At 50.5% G+C, this 21,632-nt stretch overlaps 2 protein-coding genes across 2 annotated transcripts in view; one reads left to right on the top strand and one right to left on the bottom strand.

Moving 5' to 3' along the window:
- Nucleotides 1–8,970, top strand: part of TNKS (tankyrase) — a 136,818-nt gene extending 127,848 nt beyond the window's left edge. Inside the window, exons 24-27 of the mRNA XM_065692532.1 lie at nt 53–158; nt 1,007–1,193; nt 1,958–2,114; nt 3,926–8,970. Of these exons, the coding sequence (XP_065548604.1) occupies nt 53–158; nt 1,007–1,193; nt 1,958–2,114; nt 3,926–4,012 (537 nt within the window). The 3' untranslated portion in view covers nt 4,013–8,970. The remainder of the gene's footprint in view (nt 1–52; nt 159–1,006; nt 1,194–1,957; nt 2,115–3,925) is intronic.
- A 58-nt stretch (nt 8,971–9,028) lies between these two features.
- Nucleotides 9,029–14,600, bottom strand: DUSP4 (dual specificity phosphatase 4). Its single transcript, XM_065692544.1, has 4 exons — nt 14,076–14,600; nt 11,409–11,545; nt 10,805–11,024; nt 9,029–10,599 (listed from the first exon to the last, which is right to left on the bottom strand). Exons 1-4 carry the CDS (start codon nt 14,464–14,466, stop codon nt 10,214–10,216), a joined length of 1,134 nt encoding a protein of 377 aa, XP_065548616.1. The 5' UTR covers nt 14,467–14,600; the 3' UTR covers nt 9,029–10,213.
- Nucleotides 14,601–21,632: the final 7,032 nt, after the last annotated feature.

Below are 21,632 nucleotides of genomic sequence, written 5' to 3'. Positions count from 1 at the left end.
ATTCCCTTTCGATTCCGATTCAAGTATGCTTGGGCCTGTTGTACCACTGCAGATTCAAAAGGTCGTGAACAAGAAGTTGCGGGAGAGATTCTGTCACAGGCAGAAGGAGGTCTCGGAGGAGAATCATAATCATCACAATGAGCGCATGTTGTTTCATGGTAAGGAAGTGATCTCTATTCATAAGTACTGGTATTTAACAAAAGAAAAAACCAGCCTCCAAGGACCCACAGGCAATGTTAACGTTGCTGTGTCACCATCCCGTACAGTAGCTGTACATTGGAAATGCAGGGGTGTGGGGGTGGTGATGTTGGTCTGTGTGGTTACTGCAATCTGAAAAGCTACGATAGAGAAAAAATACTTTTTCTTTCTTTCAAAAGAAAAAAGTTTTTTGCTAAGCTATGTCTTAGTCATTTCCAGTAAAGCTGCTGGGAGGATGTTACATTGCTATGGGAAAGAGTATCTTCTAAAAGAGGGGAGCAACACACAGGGAAAGCATTTTACTCTGGTGCTTCAGGCAACCCATCAGGGTAAGGAATCAAAACCAACCGTGAGTTTCAGCCACATGTTCTCTAGAAGCATCCAGAAGTTGCCTACAAATGACAGTTGCCTGGGGGTCCTTCTGCCCAAGATCTTTCTGTGATTCTGTGTAGGAAATTGGTTTTGGGTATGATTGTCCTAACACCTTACCCCATCTTAATCAGTACTGACTGCTGGAGAAGGTGTGCATTGACAAGATAAATTGCACTGAAATGTGAGTGGGGGGAAAGCCATTTAATGAGATCTGGGAAATGAGTAAGAAATATGAGTCACACGTGGGATCTTGGTATATAACGATAAATCCCACACATCACTGCATCCTGCTGGGTATCACCCCCTTCCAGCTGACTGAGTGTGCTTTCTGGTATGTAATGGTCTATTTGAGGCAGACAAGCTCCTCTTGACAGAGAGTCCTGTATTACGGTAGAGCTTAACGAGTATGTATCATTTCATGTCATTTCTGTTCTAGGGTCTCCTTTTATTAATGCTATCATCCACAAAGGATTTGATGAAAGACATGCATACATCGGAGGAATGTTTGGAGCTGGGATTTACTTCGCTGAGAACTCCTCAAAAAGCAACCAATATGTGTATGGGATAGGGGGAGGAACGGGCTGTCCCACACACAAAGACAGGTCCTGTTACATCTGCCACAGGTATGAGTACAGCAGAGTTCCCTACACGTAATTCTGGCTGTCCTGGTTTTTACGATCCTGGCACAGGGTGAATTGCAGGGAAAGAACTGCCACTTGAGCTTGGTCATGGCAGGAAAAATGCAGTTTTCCATTTGTCAAGGCTAAACATAAAAGGTTATAAATACAGCAAGTCACACAGAAAGGTCAAAAATTACATCTAAGCATACAGTGAGTATAAATCAAAGTGAATTGTGGCTCAGGAAAGAGGCCTGAAACAGCAAGTTTGGAAATGAAGCGTCAGATGAAAATAGCAATTACACTCCAGGCACTATCAGAACAAAACTGCAGGGCAAAGTGGTGGTCAGGAGTATAGTGTACCATGGATAAGATAATTTTGGAGGTGGTGAATGGGACTTAATCACAGCTTTGTTTTCTACTGGAGCAGATCAGTGTGCTTTTTGCACTTTCCACACCTGCCCATACCCTGCTGGTAGGAGCACAATTTTCGTATCTCAACAGCTTTATATAAAATGAACTAGGAGAGGCCTTCATGTGAAGGCCAAACAAAGAACAAAGTGTGCCTTTTCCCTTCTGCATGTCAAGAAAGCCTTTTTTGTTTGTGTGTGACAGGTTTTATACACCCTTAGAGCTGGTTTCTACAAGTGTTTCTCCAAAAAGCCTTGAGAAATTAATTGTGTTGAAATAAGCTCAAGTTTGAAATCATTCTGGAAGCGTGCAACTCCTAGTAAGATATATGAAAATTATGTTTTCTCTTTTCCTTTTAGACAAATGCTCTTCTGCAGAGTGACCCTTGGAAAATCCTTTCTTCAGTTCAGCACAATGAAAATGGCTCATGCCCCTCCAGGGCACCATTCTGTTATTGGCAGGCCAAGCGTGAATGGACTTGCATACGCTGAATATGTTATCTATAGAGGAGAACAGGTATGTAGGTTTGCAAGGACTGGGTTTGCAAGGGCAAAGAGCTTGGAGAGGGAATGATTGGTTTCCGTGCCAACTTTGCTGTGAAAGCCAGGTTGATTAGATTTATTATTTATAGGGTTGTTTTCCATTTAAATGTGGAAATAATCAGTGAACTGTATCAAGCCAGCAAATGCTGTCTATCCACTGAGCAGCTCTCATTTACACCATGCAGAATTGCCTAATTCCTCCTGTGCAGCACTGCTAGAGTCTATTAAGAGTTGTAGTTTTCTCTCAGTAGGCACTGTTTCTCCCATTGCGTTTTACTGGCATTACTGCAGTAATAAGAACAGTGAATTTCTGGGTCCCTTGTATATATTGAGGATTTGGGGCTTTTTACCTGTAGATTGCCAGCAATGGCAGTGTCACTGGCTGCCAGACACTACCCTTAAATGGCAGCTGAAAACAAAGCAATCTTCAGGAGTTGATTTTTAATCTGAATAACTCAGATAATAAGCTGGACCTTTAGTCTAGAAAAGTGGTTTGTTTACTCCCCTGGACGGCTCCAGGATTATAAATCAAGTTCAGGCTGGAAGGAACCTTGGAAAGGTCCCCTATGCCAGCCTCTTGTTCACACTCAGTTCAGACCAGATTGCTGAGAGGGCTTGCTTTAACCACGCAGGTCTCAAAGACCCTCAGAGAACAGTGTTTTACAGCCTCCTTCAGCAGCTTGTTCCTGTGCTTAATTATCCTCAGAGTAAAAAAATCCAATAGGAGCCTCCCGTGTTTTAATTAATCTCATTCTCCTGATGCACAGCTCAGAAAAGAGTCTGGGTCTTTTTTCTCAGTAGCCTTCCATATGTGACCAGAAGATTGCTATGAGGTCCCACAAAGCCTTTCCTTTTCTGAACTGAACAAACCCATCTACCTCAGCCTCTTCTTACCCTGTGCTCTCTCCTGCGGACTGTCTTACTGGTCCTTTGCTGAACTTGGCTCCAGCTTGTTGGCACCTTTCTTGTACTGGAAGGCCTAAAAATTGTATGCAGTTGTCTAGATTTGTTCAAGTGAATACTGAATAAGTGGCAATCATTGCTACACTCGGTTAATTGGCCTCACTGCTGTGGATGTACCACGTGATGCTGGTAGCCTTTATTGCTACCAGGACACACTTGATTCCGCTTTAGCTTGCTGTCACCCAAGGACACCCAGCACCTTTTCAGCAGAACTGCTTCCCATCCTGCTGTGTTACTCCAAGGACATAATCCGAGGTTCATTTGCCCTTGCTGGATTTCTTGAGGCTTCTGTTTGTCCATTCTCCTCGCATCTGTCTGGCTCTTTCTGAATGGGGCCCTGACCTCCAGCAACTTTAGCTGTCTTCAGAAAACCCTGGGCAGATGACTGGCCTACATGTTTTGGATGTGCTAAGTATTTTACTGCCAGTAAAGACATTTGCAGGTCACGTGGCAAGTCAGCATTTTAGGGTTAGACTGTGTTGGTCATCTGAGATTTCTGAGTGACTTACAGGCACTGACTGACCTATAGGGTTAGCTAACAAGGAGAGTAACTCTGACTGTGAATTCCTGTTGTGCACACCATATCCGGCAGTGTCTGCATGGAAGAAGCATCTTTCTTTATGCTAGTGCATTACCGAAGGTATTAACTGCATTAAGCAGCTTCCACTTAGTGGTTAGGTTTGAAATCTGCTCTTTTGCACTCTTAAGAACACAGAGCTTATTCTTGCAGTGTCCTTCCTGATCACTACTCCGTGAAATCCAACGCATGAACTTGCTGAGCATACCCTTGCATAAAGCAATGTTTTCTTGCCTTACTTTCAGGCTTACCCAGAATATCTCATTACGTACCAAATTGTGAAGCCAGAAGCTCCCTCACAGACAGCAACAGCAGCAGAGCAAAAGACCTAGTAGCTACAGAGCAGTGAAGAAGGATGTGACTTCAATCTTGGACTGGATGGATGCGTGTTTCAGAAAATCAGTATCATATAAAATTGTTAACAACCTGGAAATAAGCTGTATGTCTTTTATGAAGCATTGCTGTCTTGATGAATATGATATGAGTAACTCTTGCATACTCAACTGCTACTGTTCCTTTTGAGGAAAGTTTACAAGGGACTGCCTTTTAATAACATATCTCAGGCTCTTAGTCTCTGCAGTTACTTTGTGTAAAATAATGTTGTTTTGATCTAGACTTCGGGAACATTATTGTGCAAAGAGAAATCTTTATCAGTGCCATCTCACATGTTAAAATTTCAGACACTACTATTCTAGTTACTTTATTTGCAGACAAATTGCATTAAGCCCATAACTTTCTTTTCAGCATACACCATTCATTTTATGTTTTCAGGAGATCCTAGTCAACTATTTATTTTCCTTTTGTATTCTGAAGTTGAGCCAGAACCTTCTTAAAGATATTTTGCACAAAGTCAAGTTGACTAAAATTGTTAACAATGCAATATGAATTTAATCTGAGAAGGGGCTAGGTCCAGTTCTTCAATATAGGGGTTTTTTGCACACCTCTGAGCAAACGATAATATGAGTGAGTGTAGCTTTAGAGTGGAAACAAATCGTGTCAGTTCACTGCTTTGTCTGTGTGAGTTTTCTGGGGGAAGCCCTAGGAAGTGTTTGCAAGGGTAAAACCAGCTCTTGGGCTTGGAAGAAGAACTTCATAAAGCAGGTCAATGCCCTCTGCTGGCATCTCTAAAGGAACGTTTTATAAGGCTTCTATTAAGTACATGAAGTCTGTGAAACGTTCTCCAGTTCCAGTGGCGCGTGGTTTTGCTGCGAGATAGCAGGTGAAAAGTCAGAAGATTGCATGCGTGAGGGCATATCTGCTTCATGTCCCTCTGTGATATGAGACCCAGTAAACGAGTTTCAGACTGGTCATGGAGAGTGTATTATAGCAGCTTCGTGTCACACCTTTGTGTGTGACATCACAGTTGGAAGAGTTTAAGGGATTTACAAAAAATAGTAATTTTTTTAAATATCGATTTTACATTTTGATGAGAATGAACTTTTAAAACACCAGTGGGCAAGTGGCTTTCTTTGCAGGTATACCAGAGAACAAAGCTAGGTTTTATTCACTCAAATCCCCCTCCCCGCGAGTTCCCAGGTTTATTTCACTGGGTAAGAGAAAGTTATTTTTAAGCATTGCATAGCACAGCATCAAGCAATTACAGAAGTCCCCCTCATGGAGGATATGCATTTAACAGAAGCAGAAACAGATTTTTTGTTATTGCTGGTTTAACAGCCTCAGAGAAGGCTGAAAACCGAGCCGTGCTCATTTTTTTTTTCTCATCAACCAATACCAGGAGATGTGCTTCAGTGTTGAGCACGTAACGACTGGAGAAAAAGATGCTACTTTGACCACAACATGCCGTATGTTTTCCTATCAACCAGCACCGTTTAGTATCTGATGATCCAGTTCATGCATTCAGGTTTTGTCCCCTTAAAGCAAGGAAACGACAGAATAGCGTGCTTTTAGTTTATAAAAATGGATGTGCTCCCCGTAAGTGGGAGTTTGCAGACGTGTTTGGATAAAACAAACTTAAATCTGAAGAGCTTTTCACTTTCAGCATTACAACACGCAATTTCAGTTCTAACATGAAGACATTAAATGCTGAAGCAAGCGATCCTCACAGAGGAACTTCACCCACTGTAAAATCAGTCATTTAGTGCAATATGGCTACCTGCACATCATCTGTTTGTAGTTCTCTTTAGAGAAAACCTTAGAAATAGCAATATTCCAACAAATCCTTGAACTTTGGGGTTTACTTTTCTTGAGCTGGCAGTGGATCTATGGTTCTCGCTTCATTTTGTGACCTAATTAAATATGTAGCTTTGAAGTCCAAGCCAGGCTCTAGCCTAGTTGTCCTTTTAATCAAATTTCATTGATGAAATTGGGTGCTTGTATTTTGGCTACTTGTTTAATAGTGTTAGGATTGCAGAGATCACCACTAGGCTTTGAAGCTTTGTATTCATCATTAAAGTTTGGGGTTTGTTTTTAACTTAGCTAATAATGGAGTGGGGAGATGTGCCTATCTACGCTAGGGTTTCAGATAGCGGTGAGAGTGTGTGTTTGCTCACCATCCCCAGTTAGACATAGTTTTAAATGGTGAAACAGTTGTGCTGCTTAGATGAGCAAAATGGTTAACGTGGGTGTGGAAGTTAAAAGCTTTACATCTTTCAAAAACACAAACCAACCTAAAACCAGAAAACCCCACCAAGCCCGCACCGGATTCTGTTCTTGCTTGTTGTTTCCTGTGTGCTGATTGAACTAATGGCTAGTCTGGATTTCTTCTGCAGCCTTGAACTTCTAGAGGATAAAAGTACTGTCCAGTATCTTTGAACTGCCAGTGTTAACGTACCTGATGTTCTGTGCAGAGTAAAGGTGCTGTGTGAGGAAATCGTTTTGCAGTGGTTTTTGTCTTGTAATGATGTGATCTCCTGTCTGTTTGTGACCAGACACAGAGGAATACCCAGGCCTGATGATGCGTCTGTGTGTCGTAGAAACCTGTGTGGGAGTAGCATCTGCCTCTTCCTGGCATATGTTGTTGTAGCTCCTCTTACAGTTTCAAAGTGAGGATCTGCCCATCAGTATCCAAATTACCCATGAGAAAGCTGATGATGGTTTTGGTGGTAGAGCTGCATTTGGCAGGTTGTTAACGGTACAGATGCTGCTGCTTCAGCCGAGGGAGTTAACATGATGCTTCCTAACTCTAGAGAATGGGACCTTAAAAATGGCATGCCCCTATAACCAGGCAGCTGCTGTCTCCTGAGAAATGGTTTTCTGACTTCCTGAGAAGGGCAGTCCCCTGCTCACCAGTTGTTCCTTTGCAGCATTGAGTCACCAGTGGAGGCACAGGAGGAGCTGAGGATGCAAGAACATTCTGGGCTAAGCTGTCTCATAGGCTTGGGAGCCTGGGCACCTCTCACTTGGCTCCAGAAAGAGCTATTCCCCTTGGGACAGAGCATGGTGTCTGCTGGGAAAAGGGCAGTTGTGTCTCTCAGGCCTGTTGATTTTTGCCCATGTCCCTTTGAGGCAGCGTTTTGAAACGTCAGCGCCGTAACAGGCAAACAGAAAGAAACTTCATCACGTAGCAAGGACTGGAGGGTTCTGCTCTCCATTGCTGACATTGTTTCCATGAGACAGATGAATCAGGTACGTGGTGCAATGACACAGCAGTCTGAATGCTGTCAACAAAACTTGTTAGGATTGAAAGCAGAGAGTACAGTACCTTATTGTATCTTATTTTCTCACCCTTGTTTTTATCTGCCAATCTGTTCTGATCCCAGCTCCGCAGCGACTGTTACAAACCTCTTGTGCTACTTCCACCATTTTGCAATCACTATTGGTCTGTAGTCCAAGGAATGAGCAATGTGTTTTTCTAACCTTTGTTTTGAATGTTTGCATGTGATGTCATGGAATCCCATTGCATTATGCAGCAGGAATTTATTTTGCCTGCAAACTTTTATACCGTGCTTATTGATAACAGGAGTACCCCAAACCTAAACTCTGCACTTAAGCAAAAAGAAAGCCCCGCAAAATGTTCTGCATTGCTGGCTTTGGTGGGCAGCAGACACAACAAGAGGCGTATGGTACAGGGGACAGAGTAGCTTCTGGAGAAGGGTGCTTCCTTGGCTCTGGAAACCAGCTGATCCTACTGTTTGTTGTAGGTTAGAGGAGATGTCTGCTCGCTGTCAATGCAGGATGTGCTTGAGGAATGCTAACATGTGCCACTGTGTGGCCTGCAGGACCTAAAGACAGCAGCAGATCTTCTCACGAGAAACTCCTGCATCCCTGCAGTGCAGTCCAAGCTCCTGCACAGTATTTGCACTACCTAGAGTTTCCATATGGAACTGTTAACAGAAATTACCCGGATTATTTAGAAAGATGGGTAAAAGGAAGGGTCCAACCACAGAACAGGTTAGTTTGAACACTGCTAGTGGTCTTTCTCAGAAGCTGAAGGTCTAATGCATGCTTCAGTCATTTTAAGCTATGCTGCAGCACTGCTGGGGAAGATTTAAGTACAGATCCAGTTCTAGCCTTGGGTAGTGAGTGGCCTGTGAGCCACCATAGACTTGAATCTGTTGATGATCAGAGGTGGTGGCTTTGGCACAGCCCAGAGCACGCTCTCCTCATCTTTCAGGGAGCAGCAGAGACGGAGTGGCAGTGTTCCCACCTATGAAACCTAGAGGGCCAGGAGACAGCAAATGTTACAACTTCTGAAGTGAGGTGAATGAGCTCAGGAACCAGTAGGGGACACGAGAAACAGATGCATTTCCTATTGCACTAATGCATATGCCTGTCAGGTCATATTATCTGACCGGTTTCAATACATCTGTTTCTGTCCTACTGATCCTGTTGGTGGCAATTTCTAGTGTTGGTTCTGTTAATTACTAATACAGACCATTAGAGTCCCTGCATCACGCGGTAATTCTGACACTTCCTCCTTAACAGCTGCAGAACTTGCTTCAGCTCTGGACATTGAAGTGGGGATGTTTCTGTGCCGCAGTCCCATGAGCTTGTGCATCTTCTTGCGGTTGCTTTCTCTGCCAGCTTAGATGACAACGTACCTGGGGGTTGAGTTTTTAGACCTTTCTTTGTATAACTTGTTTTCATAACTAGTGCTGCGAGTTTCCTTTCTTGGTTGCCAATTACCTGGGACTGGGTTATCATTTATTTATTTCCTCCTTTACCTTCTCTCTCAAAGAAGACGATGGGCAGGTTCTCAGCCTACCTACGCGGTGGACTTTAGGTAACATCTCTGTAACAACCGAGTTTGATCTATAAATGTGCTTGGCTAAATGTCTGATCTGCAATACTTGTACTAGTTTAAAATCCAATAAATACATTTTTAACAGTTGCTCTGTAGAAGCTGCCATTCTCTCTTGGCTTTCGCACAAACCTGCTCCAGCCACAACTGTTGAAAACAGGTTTATTTTTATTTTCTCCAAACAGTTTGTTTTCTCCCTCCCTCAGGCAATAAATAAAAAGTTAATTTCTAGAAAATAAAAAGGGAACAAACCATACATATGTACATCAGCCACAGAGGCATCTCGTGTGCTGGGTGGGACTGGGGGGGAAACACGGCTCCAGGTGGGTTGAGGATGAGGCATTCTCCAGGCTTGGACTGCAGGCTGCAGCAGTGTTGCACAGGTGAACAACACACAGCTGAGGTGGAGAAGGGCTGGAGGAAGATTGAAGATGTTGGATGGATGTCTTTGGGCCAGCCTTTCCTCCGCCTTGCTGCTTCTCTCTTCCATTACACCCGCATCCCATCCTGCCTTTTTTGGAAGAGCAGCGGTGGGATGGGTGGGGAGGAAACCAGAGAGAGTAATCAGAAGCAGCCCAGACTGCTGCCCTCACCCTTTCTCTTCTCTAAGCCACAGGAGGCTGGACCTCAGTTTTGTAGGAGCCAGGGATCCGCAGAGGCAAGAATAAAGAGTCATTTAGGACTGCGTCTCCCTGTCCTAACCCCCTCCCAGCCACAGGAATGGGTTTAGCTGGTGCCTCTCCCAGCTCCTGCATCACTTCCATAGGCACTGGCAGGGCTGAGGCTGACTGCAGGCAGCCCTGTGCCACCACTCCTGCTTGTGCCAAGGCCCTGCCTGCAGCTGTGCTCCTCATGCAGTGTTACTGGCTCAGGTAAGCAGCACCCACCACACACACCCATGTCTCTTTGTGCAAGGGGGAAGACAGCTGCACGATCAAAAGAGGGTGTGCTCCCTTTTCAACCTGGATGAGCTAGGGGCAGAAGTATGGGGAGAAGGGGAGCTGTATCTTCCTTTTAAAAAGAAGACAATCAAATAGGGATGGAAGGAGATGAAGGCCAGGCACTTGAGGACCCAGTATACCGTTGTTTTCCTTTCCCAAAGAGCCTGGACAGTGTCAGGGTTTGTGGCTTTTACAACTTTCATGCTTTCAAAACATAAAATTATAAAGCAAAAAAACCAAGATGAGGTAAGAAATTTCCCTACGAAAAGAAGACATCGAGTCCAGGGTGAATGGCAGTGTCCAGCACTATTGCTTTAGCATCACAGGGCTCCATGCCCTCCTGCGCCGCTCCGTGCCCAGCCCTCTCTGCCTGGCTGGCCTCAGCCCCTGAGCTAACAGCTGGGCGACGTGGTGATGGGGCTGTGCAGGTAGGGGAGGCTGCTGGGGGTGGCGTGGACACCAACCGAGACCGGGAAGCTGAAGACAAACGGAGAGGTGGGTGTGGAGGTGGCCTTGCCCCGCTCCCGCAGCTTCCCCGAGGGGCTGACGGCTTCCACTGTGTACGAGGTGGCCAACACCTGCGACTCGAACTGCAGCAGCTGCCCCATGAAGCTGAAGTTAGGGGAGATGATGCTCCGGCGCTGCTTCACGAACTCGAAGGCCTCCTCCAGCTTGACACGCTTCTTCATCATCAGGTAAGCCAGGCAGATAGTGGCTGAGCGGGAGATACCAGCCTGGCAGTGGACTAGGACCCGGCCACAGCACTCCTTCACCGAGTCTGGAGGGCAACGGCATGAGAGGTGAGACCGCGGCCCTTCCAACACAGCCCAGCCCCTCACCAGACCTGCAGGAGGTGCTGGCCTCCCTCCCACCAGAGCAACTCCTGGCTTGGAACCTGCTGGACCCCAGTCCCCCCTCACCCTCCAGGTCTTTGAGGCAGGAACGTCCCTCCCAGTGAACCACGCGCAGACACCGGCACTCACCAATGTACTCAATTGCCTCCATGAACCAGGAGCTGATGTCGGCTTTGTGGTTATCCTCCACCGGGATACACTTGTACTGGTAGAGCCCCTCGAAGTGGTTGGGGCAGTCTGAGGAGACGTTCAGCAGGGCCGTGATGCCCAGAGCATCGAGCATGTCCCGCCGGGCAGCGTGGTAGGCGCTGCCAAGGTAGAGGAAGGGAAGGATTTCCACAGGGCCACCCTGTCACAGGGGAAAACAACAGCTGTGGGGGTGACCAGGGGACAGCGGTGGGCAAGACACATCCGGATGGCTTCGAGGCCCTTAGCAGCGCAGGAACCCGGCACCTGATCCAGGCCCTGGAAAGAGGGAGCAGAGGCTGCCCTTCTGGGCTGCTAAACTCGTTTCAGCCCTCCCCCTCCTCGTCCTGTTCAGGAACAGACCAGCATGGTTAACGGGATCTGGGCTTGTCAGTTCCCCGGGAAGCACAAACACCCTGAGATCGGGAGGACCGCCATGCAGAGGAAAGGAAGCCAGGCTCTGGCTCTGCAGGAATCAGGAAGAGGTTGAGACTCCAGCAGGACCGGGCTGGAATTCTGGAAGGAGCCATCGCGCTTCTAGACATACCTGGTCATGAAAGGGGGTCCCACAGGAGCTGCAGCCCAAATCCAGGGTCTCGGCACTGGTGGGGGGTGACACATTGCTCAGGGACTTGGTTTTTGCACAGAACTCAGGGTACTCCGAGGAGAAGCGCTCGTAGCCCCCTGCAAGGAGAGAGGCACGAAGCGTTATCCCACTGCAGAACACCGGAGCTGGAGCTGACGCATCCCTCCATGTCCTTCGCCACTAGATGATGCTGCAGTGATGGAGAGTGGTCTCCTGCCCCAGGATGCACAAGTAGGCTCCTGGCAGCACAGGGGAAATCCTTAAGACCCCGCGACTCCCTTGGAACCAGAGCTCCAGGAACTCTGCAATGCTCTTGGCTGCCTCAAAGTCTGTGTTCTCAGGTTTAGTCCCCTACACGCTGCTAGCCAAGACCCCAGACCAAAGCCATCAAAGACGATGGAGAGGGGATTTGATGTGAGCATCCTCTGACTTCAACGGGAAAAGCTGCCCCCAGGCCAAGGGCTGTTCAGTTCCCAGCTTCCTCAGACACATCATCCTGCTGCAAAGCACAGGGAGGTCTCCAGCCTTCCCAGCCTGACCCTGCAGCCCAGAGCTCACCAGAAACAATGGGTCAGGGACAGTGAAGCTAACCCCACAGCAGAGCAGCTCTCCATAGAGGTGCCCATTGCCTCTCAAGGACACAGGTGTGAGCTGAACAGGCAAGTGCCCCTGTGAAAGAGCAGCTGCTCCCCTGACCCACTGCCAGGGGGATAAGCAAAGGTGACCTCAGGTCTTCCTAACAGCAGGTAAAACAAGAGTAAACCCCATTGGCTTCCTAGGCCAGAGAAACTGCCGTGTTGGCTGCAGATAAACACTTCAGGTGAGATTTCCTTCTCCCATTCAAATCCAATCAAACCCCCTGGCATCCTTGTGGAGTCTGACCTTGAGCCTTAAAACCAACGGAAACCAGGTATTGAACTATCACCACAGGAATCTCACTAGACCAAGCCCTGATTCCCAGGATAGCTCCTGAAGGCTCACCCCAGCTGCAGGTCCTGTGCCTGCATTCGGGCTTGCCAGAGCACACGCACGCAAGGACACATGTTCCTTACCCAGCCTCAGCTCTGGGACTGCCCTGAAGAAGGCAGTCACAACACCAGTGGATGTAAGTGTCCGCAGCAAAGCAGCCCGGGAATCCCTAAGCAGCTAGAGACAGACACTGCCTGTATCCCAGCGTCCTTCCTGGTATCATCCCCCTACACAAGGAATGGCTCTGGCACCCTGAAGCAGGAACACGCGTGTGCATCCCTGGGTTTGCACTGTCTCTCCCATGTGAGCAGGACAGTTTGCAGAGGCTCTGCTTCCAGGACCTGACATCCTTTTGTGGTCCTACTGGTTCAATTTGGAAGAGCACCCAAAACCAAGTGCCCCTGCTACACGTCTATCTTCAGGAGGTCTGATCCCAAAATCCCTGCATCTATCACACGCACCCCATTCAGGCGGCCATCGCACCATCTTGAGCTGCTTAGGGTGATGTGTGCACACCTTCTGCCTCGGAAAGGCAAACCGACCCTTTCAAACAAAGGGGTATCTCTTCAATGTACCCTTATCAGCTCTACTGCCTGTTTGGCCAAGCACCACATCCAGCTGCTCCATCCAGTGGTGTGCAGCTGCTGGCTGTGCGTGTGGGCCCTGCCTGACCAGGAACCATGCCATGCTGGTGCCCATGGCCCAGCAGGGCAGCTTCACAGGGAGCCTGGCCGCAGTCTGATCTACACAAAACATACACAGGTCTTCACTGTGACCTGCACCCGACACATCTGCTCTCGGACCCGCACAGTGCTGGGTTAGCACGGCTCGTGTGACAGCCCAGCCATCCCAGCAGCTCTGTGGTAAGGGAGGAAGAAGTCTCCTGTGCCAAGACTGAGTCTCTAGGAGCCCATTCCTCAAAAGTAGCAGGCTGGAAACCCCAAGCACCCTGCCACAGGGACACCAGAAGCCCTCAGCTGTCAAAGGCCACCCCTGAAGCACAGCCACTGTTTCCTAACTCGTGCATGGCTCCCAGCACCACGATAGCTCACGGTGAAGGACCAGAGAGCGTGTACCCCGCTGTGCCGGCGCTCCCGCCGCAGCACATCGTATCGCATCCTTGCAACAGCTCCTGCTGCTTTTACTGTGCCTAGTACAACACAAGTGCCAGCTCCTCCATCCATCAACCCTCCTAATGGATTTGCTACTCTGCACACACATCCTCGCCCCTGCTGTAAGTAAACCAAGGGATACATTAACTCTCAGGCTATAAACAAAGAAGAAAGCCCTCCCAGAGCTCACGCAGGAGCCCCAGCCGCGCATCCCCTCCCCTCAACCACCTCTCGGCAACCCTCACGACCACTCGCAGCACTTCATTCACTACATGCCGGCGCTCAGAGCGCGGCGGGGGTAAAGCCCCGGTGCCAAAGCGAGCAAACACAGAGGCATGTGGGGAGGGCTCTGCCCGCTGCAAAGGGGCGCTGGCAGCGTGGGGCTGAGCTCAGGCAAGGAGAGGGGTCCCATACACACACAAGCTTCCAACGAGGGGTTCGCATCCCACCTCCCGGGGCCCGGATAACCCGGTACCTCAGGGAGCACCGGGCACCCCCCGTCGCCACTATCGCGATACCCAGCCCCCCCCCCCCCCCCCGCCGGTACCTGCGAGGAGGCGGATGTCGGCGCGCGCCGTGTCGCGGCGGAGCGCGCGCACCACGAGCGCCACGGTGCTGTCCTCGCGCAGGGCCTCCGCGCGCGGGCTCCGCTCGTCGTACACCACGACGGCGGCGTAAAGCCCCGCTCGCAGCCGCGCCCGCACGTCCCCTTCGGCCGGCAGGATCTGCTCCAGGCTCACGGCCCCCTTCGCCCGACGGCGCACGATCGTGTTGCACCGTACGTTTAACGCCCCGCGGATGTGCCCGGCGCTGTGAGCCAGGAACGGACGGCAGTCCAACACTAAACACCGACCGCTGCCACCGCCGGCTTCTTCGCGGCACACCAGCCGCCGCAGCGCGCTGCCCTCCATCTCCCGCAGACCCTCCGTGGCCACCATGGCGGGACTGCGACCGGCAGCGACGGAGGAGGAGGAGGAGGAGGAGGAAGAAGAGGAAGAGGAAGGGGGGCGGCGGGGCCCTGCTGCCGGTGCCGCTCGCGCACCCCCGCGCGCGGCGGACGGCGGAGCCTTTACTACCCCGGGGCGGGGGGGGGGGGGGGGGGGAAGCGGCGGGCTGGGCGAGCGCGCGCGCTCCCGCCCCTCCTTCGCCCCGCCCCGCCCCATTCATACCGCGCCGCGACCGCGGCGCGGTATGAATGGGGCGGGGCGGGGCGAAGGGGGGGGCGGGAGCGCGCGCGCGGGGACGTCACCGCCTCCCATTCACAAAAAAAAAACACACCACCCGACTCCGGCCATGTTTGCCCTCGCTTTATGAATGGAGCAAGGAGTCGGAGCGGGGAAAGGGGTGTGGAAACGGGTGGCGACTTTACCGTGCTCGGTGTCACCCCGATACCCCGCTGGGTATGCACATGTATGCACAGGGGACACGCGTGTGCATACGCGCGCTGTGGGACACATACATAGCAGAGGACGCGCTGCACACCGCTGTGTGTACACTGCTTTGTCTCTTTGCGCCTGTCCAGGCTGGGCTGGCTAGCCCACTCTATGCTATATATACCCTATATGTGCCTGCCACTGAGCACATAGAGCACATCCACTATGTGTCTGTCGCTGCCGCGTTGCCCCTGTCTGAAAACAGCTCGATAAAACACCGCAGCACCCTGCCTGGGGAGCAGCTCCATGCATGGCTCTTCAATCTGATTCCTCACATGGAATTTGACTGTTAGCTATATGACTTTTAATTCTTTTTGGTTGAAAGTCAAAGAGGGAAATTGACAGCCCTGATGTCACCCCAAGAGGGGCTCCCCGTAACCACCACCTTACACCAAGTCGTTTCACCCACAGGTCCCCATTAGGCTGCTTTCAAACTAAAGCGATGCCACAAGCCCCAGTGCCAACAACTGTGCTCAGGGCATTTCCTGAGAACAGATGTTGGCCAGTTCCAGGTGGGTCTGCTCCAGAGACCTGACAGTGCCCAAATGTAGACCTGGACCTTGTGGGAGTAAGGTGAAGGGCCCAATGGTTACCCAAGCCCATCTGCCCTGGTCACTACTTTCCACAGAGAGCAGCATTTTGGACAGGCAGCCTGAATTCCCTTCCCCTGCATGCCCATAGCTGTTGATTTGGACAGGGTAACACCTTGCTGTGTGTGCCTGCTTGGGAGGAATACAGCCTACCACGCATGTTCTACAGCTGGGTCCCACTGCTGCCTCTCCCGCACACTCTGCTCTCTGACTGCTGCTGTATTCTGCCCTCCGTCTGCGTCAGCCTGATCTTTGCACCCCTACCCTTTTGGGGCTGTGCCAACCTTTCGCCAGCCAAGCGGAGCTATGGGGGAAGCACAGTTGCCATTTGTGTAATACACCCCCTCCAGGATTTTACTGGGACCTGCTGCCTAACGCAGCAGGGGTGGAAGGCTGATTTTCTCCCCTTCCAACCTGCAGCAGGCACAAGGGAAGAAGAAACCTATTTCTACTGAAGTAGACTCTGAGCGGCCAGCAACATGCCAGGGACACATTTTCTTCCTTTAGAGAGAGCTACCAGAGACAAAAAAACTCAAACTGAGAATCTGATTTCAAAGTAATTGAAAATGATGCTCGCTTAGCATGACTGGAACTCAAGCTGGACCATCAGCAATGTCTCAGGGAGCTTTACTCAAGAGCTGATGCCAAAATACTCCTGTTCCTTCTCTCCTCTTGGGCAGGAGATGTTGGCCACTATCATGTGATGATCTAGCCTGCTGGCTTCAATGGCACTGCACTATTCTCTGCAGCCTTTACACTAAAATTGGATGACCAAGGGCACAGAGCATATATCCTTGGAGCAGGGCCTGGCATCCTCATTTTTCTCTTCTTGGTCCAGCATGTGACTGGACCAAGCTGGTCTGAGGTGGGAGAGGAAGACAGCATTGGTGTGGTGCAGGAGGATGCTGATGGCTCAGAGACTGCTGGCTGAACCCGAAGGTGAGAGCGCCCAAACCCGACCAAGTCAATGCCACCCAGCCAGGATCCACCACTGGGGATAAAAAGGGATCTCCCTCACTGCAGTTAGCTGAGAAGGAAACCTTGTTAGCCTTGTCTGTTATGGTGGGACAACCAAGCGCCACCAGAAATGCTTGCAAGGCAGAAGCCACAAGGCAGAAGAAGCAATAGAATTCCTGGAGTGGAGGGGCAGGGGGTGCAGAAAGGGCTGGGGAAAGGGGGAAGGATGGGGATGGGAGAAGCCCATATGGCTTTGCATTCTGACTCCGCAAACCTAGAAAAGCGTGAAAGCCAATATTCCTGTCAGTCGGCATCTGCATAGCATAAACTGAAATATACCCCGCTGGGAAACAACCGACCAAAAGAAAAGAGAGGGAGAGCAAGAGACATTCATTTCCTTTGCAACAGAGTCAAAGAATCATCTTTTATAGGGCCTTGGCCAGAAGAGGCAATTGCTGAAAGAAGCTGGAGGGAAATGAATTGCCAAAGGAGGCGCATATTTGCATGATTAAATGTCAATATGTACCTTGAGTTAAGGAAAAGGAATTTACACCTCATCTCGCTGTGGCAGTGGAAACCAAATTAGAGCCAGGCTGCGAATTTGCCAGCCAATAGATACCCATTTGTTTGGCTATCTGAAGGCTTATCCTACCCAGAGAAATGCTGAGGCACGAGTCCCGCTGGGTGGGCAACCGGCTGAGCTCAGCCCAGATCCCTCCGGGCTCCTCCAGGCTTTCCTGGCTCTGCTCCCCCAGCTCCTGGCTCCAGCGCTCACACGTGGGGCTCTGGCGTGCCGCATCATGCCACAGGCCTCAGCCACAGGGCAGATGTGCCTCCCTCTGTACCACCTGGACTGGACACGGGCCAGGGGTTTGCTATGCAGGAGTTATCCCACGAGCTCGATTCCCCGCATCCTCCTGGTCAGCCAGCTGTGCTGAGCTGTATCCCTGCCACTCTCAGCACGTGGCAGAGGTTGCAGTATAAGGATACTGGCGCCTTCCCCCAGCAGCTCCCAGCGGTTAGCCAAAGGGTTGCGTGGTTTACCCTGGCATGTGCAGGAAGCCTGTTGCAGAACTGAAAGGCAGAATCAAGGTCTTAACAACTCACAAGTCTGCGCTTACCCACAGAACCCAGCCTTGCCGGGGTGCTGCGGGGTCATTGCTCCTTCCTGTCCTCATGCTGCACGTTATGGCTCTCCTTTCATAGCGTCTTTCTCCCAGCTTTCCAGGCTGGGGGAGCATCCTCCTGTCTGCAAAGGGCAGTGCAGCAGTGACAGAGTTAACAGATTCATGTTAATAAATCCAGGCTTTCTTTTCCTCTAGGGCATATTTGCATATTAATGGAGGGGAATTGTAACGAACCCGTCTAGGGAGGCTAAAGGGAAAATTATGCAAGGTTGGTTAAGGAGGTGGAGGAGGGGGAAATGTTCATTTCCAGCACTTTCCAACCCCTCAGCTGCAAAAGCACGTGAGCAACCTGAGCTGCAGGGCAGTGCCTTGCTGAGCCTGGACATCCTGGGGGCAAAAGGAGTACCTGAGCATAGGTGGCTGTTCAGACCCACCTGCATCCCTCCTGTGCTGGCTTCTCATGGCTACGCTTCGCATAGACCCAGACATCATTTTAAACCCAGGGCCATGGCAGCACATTTCAGCAAGCGTGTCCCAGACCATCACCCTGTCCTCCAAGGCATCCACATAAAATGCAGCTCCTGGTGGGCTGTCAGCAGAGCAGCTTGTACGCAACTCGCTTTCAGCAGAACAGCTCGTACACAACTCGCTTTCAGCAGAGCATCTCTGAGGGTTTTTCAGCAGCGCTGTGCTTGGTGCAGGGGGTCATGGAGACAGAGAAGGGGATTTGACCCAGGCTGGGCTGAAGCACCTCCCTTTCTCATCCCTGCTCCTTCACACCAGGCTGCACGTAGCTGCAGCACATAGAATCATAGAATGGTTGGGGCTGGAAAGGACCTTAAGATCATCCAGTCCCAACCCCCCTGCCATGGGCAGGGACACCTCACACTCTACCATTTCACCCAACCCTGCCACAGTCTTTGTTGCTTCAAACCCCAAAGGCCCACGCATCAGCCCAAAAGCCTCTGACAGCGCATGAAAAACGCCAGGAGCTTTGGCACATCTGCTCTATATACTCAGGCCTCAGTTAATACTTGCACACCAATGAACTGCCCTACAGATTTTATCTCTAGAAGGACAAATAATCTGCAGCTTTTGCCCTGCAATAGCAGACAGACCGAGGGTTTATTGTCATGGGGATATCAGCTATAAATTACTAAATAGGAGAATAAATCAGCTAGGAATCACTAGATAGGATGCCCCCCTCCTCTGATCTAGATGAGGAGACGGAAAAAGCAACCCTTCTTCAAAACAGCAATAGGGCACTCCAAGTCCCCAGCAGCTGCACCCTGCCCATGCAAACGTTGATCAGGGCAGGACCCACTTAAATCAGCGAGATGCAAAGTGGCCCAAGCCATTTCCTGCTGCAGGTTTGCTTGCCTGTGGGGAGTCCCCATGCTGTTTCCTCCCTTTCGACCTGGCTTTCCCTGGGGCGGAAGTGTGAGGAGGCACAAACTACAGGGCTTGGAGGTTAGCCGCTGGTGGCATTCCCAAGGACCGGATGGTGGGTAAGGGCCTGTGGATCTGATGCATCCCTCTGGCTCCGAAGGACTTAGGAGCTCAGTGGTTCCACAGACGTGGCAGACTTGCCCCTCAGTCTCACCAGGACCCAGAGACCGGCCATGACACAGGGCCCAGCAAGCGCAGAGCCAGTCTGGCTGTGCCCTGGGCAGAGCATCTTCCAGCGCGCGGTTCGATTGAGTGGTGCCCGGTTGGATGTAGGGTCATTTCTACAACCATGGCAGACAAGGGCAAGCCACCCCGGCAAGCTGCTTGCTGACAAGAGAACCTGCATGAGCTGTCCTTGACCTTTTGTCACATTTGATACAAGTGCAGCACTGTGCCGGCTGTCAGACCCCATCAGCACCCTCTGCCCATCCCCTTCATTTTCCTGTCTTCTCCAAAAGCCCTGAAGCTTTCCCCGTTCCAGGTGTCAGGACACACATGGTCTATGATCCTGTTATCACAGCCATGGATTATAAAGCAGATACATAAGTGAGGTGGATAAAACAAGCACAAAGCTCCCTTTAACCCCCAAAATTTCATGTGCTGTGGGCATTAGACTAGTATCTTTGGCTGTAGGATCTGGGCATGCAGCAGAGCCAGACGAGTGAATCTGTGAAGCAAGCTGACCCCCTCCTCTCAGTTTGCTGCAAGACAGGTTTGGTGTAAGGAATCTGCTTTGGAAACTAGATTGAAGCCAGGGAATGATGTGGCATTTTAACCTTTAACATCACCCATGACATTTTGCCTTTAACATGCATTGGATCCCACGTGCCTGTGAAGCCAGAGATCACTCCTGAAAGCTCTACAGCCCCAGTGCAGTATTTAATTGCAGGCATGTGGATCCCAGCAGCTGCCTTCTTTGGGGACATCATTGCAAGTAGAAAGAGAAATGCCTCACTCGAATTTCCCTGTGTTTGGATAAGCATCCGGCCTCAGTGATGGGATTGAAGCTGAGCTTTGAATGACGTTTTTTGCTAGGAAGAAAGGGCTGGGGAAGAGACATTTCTCCCCTGGGCTTAAGAAGATCACAAATAAGGCAGTGTTATGTAAGTGTGACCATAACCTATTTATACATAGCGTCAGACTCATACAACCAGGCTATGAATGACAAATCTTCCACTGATTTCTATGAATACAACAGTGGTCCCTGTTTGAGTTTAGAAACAGCAGTGGAAATGCATGGTGCTCTGTGTCAGCCGTAACTGGGACCCCCCTCCAAATTATACGGAGGTGACTTGTGTCTGGCACCTCTTCTTATACAGGCACAGCGGGTGCAGCTGGCTTCAGGCAGCTCCCTAGCACCCATTCCTGATCCCAAGGCCCAAATGGCGGGCCCTGTGGGAATGGAAACCTGCCACCTTTCCTGGGATGAACCTGGGCTCTCGTCCCTCAAGCAGTGTGCCATGCAGGAGGAGGGCTCCTCAGAGGCTCTGTCAGCAGGACTGTGCCCTGTGATGAGGCTTGGAGATGCTGAGCGTTCACCCAGGTGTCAAGGCACAGGAACCAAAAGTGTCAGCTACCAAGGTCAAGGCAGCATAAGGAGCACCAGTTCACAAGCAGTGTTTACCAGGGGCATGCCTTGCTGCAGGACCCTGTGTGTGCTCAGAGTCTATGGGGTTTCAAAACCAAAAGGATACATTCCTGGAAGCGAAGATTGTCAGGGGTTACTAAACACAGAGATGTTCAGAGGCTAGAAGTGTAGCTGGAGTCCTTATGGCATACACTTGCCCTGTTCCCATATATCTGCCCCTGATCTTGGTGCTGCTCAGTGTAAAGTTGCTGAACAGAGTGGTCTGAACCAAAATGGCCACACTTAGGCTAATGCAGCCTTGGCTGTGTGGATCTAACTTGGTTGGCATGGCCTAAATGCCTGCTGGGGATCAAGATAATGGCAACTGTACATAAAGAACCAAAGGAAGACTCAAACCCCGAAATGGCTGCTGAGGCAGCAGTCATCATATTTGCGATGAGACAGAACTCCCAATCAGTCAGGTTCAAGTTTAAAGCCAGGCTTCTTCCCTCTCCATCGCCTCCCCAGTCTGGGTTCTGCCTTGCACACTGTCTCAGTACAGCAAACAGTTGCGCATCACTGCTCCTGCCACAGTCCCTCTTGTGGTCCCTGTGCCAGCAGCCGTGGCCTCTGGAGACCTGAGCATCACAGCGTCTGCGGGAGGCTGTGGAAGGGGAGAAAGTCTGAAATCCCTGTGGGGCTCCTTTGTGCCTCTGGCTAATCTTCCTTCCCTGCCTCACAGATGATCTCAGCTCCCGCTGCGGCCTGATCACACAAATCCAGCAGGGACACATGGCCCTGGCTTGTCATGCCCTGCCGTCCCCCGCCGGAGATGAGGCAGCCGTAGGGTCAAGTGTGGATGGCCCAGGGGGTCAGAAGTGATCACAGCTGCCGTGATGTTTTCCTAGACACCCCCAGCAGAGCCCTGTGACTGATTCACCTCCTGTCCTGGTGCATCAGGCATTGACTCACACCCAGAAT

Source organism: Lathamus discolor, chromosome 1 (assembly GCF_037157495.1).
Source record: "Lathamus discolor isolate bLatDis1 chromosome 1, bLatDis1.hap1, whole genome shotgun sequence".
NCBI lineage: Eukaryota > Metazoa > Chordata > Aves > Psittaciformes > Psittacidae > Lathamus > Lathamus discolor.
This window is presented reverse-complemented; position numbering and strand designations above follow the sequence as displayed.

What these genes read in the sequence shown, in the direction of transcription:
- DUSP4 (XM_065692544.1), bottom strand. Translation starts at nt 14,466, where the DNA reads ATGGTGGCCACGGAGGGTCTGCGGGAGATGGAGGGCAGCGCGCTGCGG. An exon ending in GGACCCCCTTTCATGACCAG is followed by an intron (nt 11,025 to 11,408) that starts GTATGTCTAGAA and finishes CCCCTGTGACAG; the next exon opens with GGTGGCCCTGTGGAAATCCT. An exon ending in GGAGGCAATTGAGTACATTG is followed by an intron (nt 10,600 to 10,804) that starts GTGAGTGCCGGT and finishes GTTGCCCTCCAG; the next exon opens with ACTCGGTGAAGGAGTGCTGT.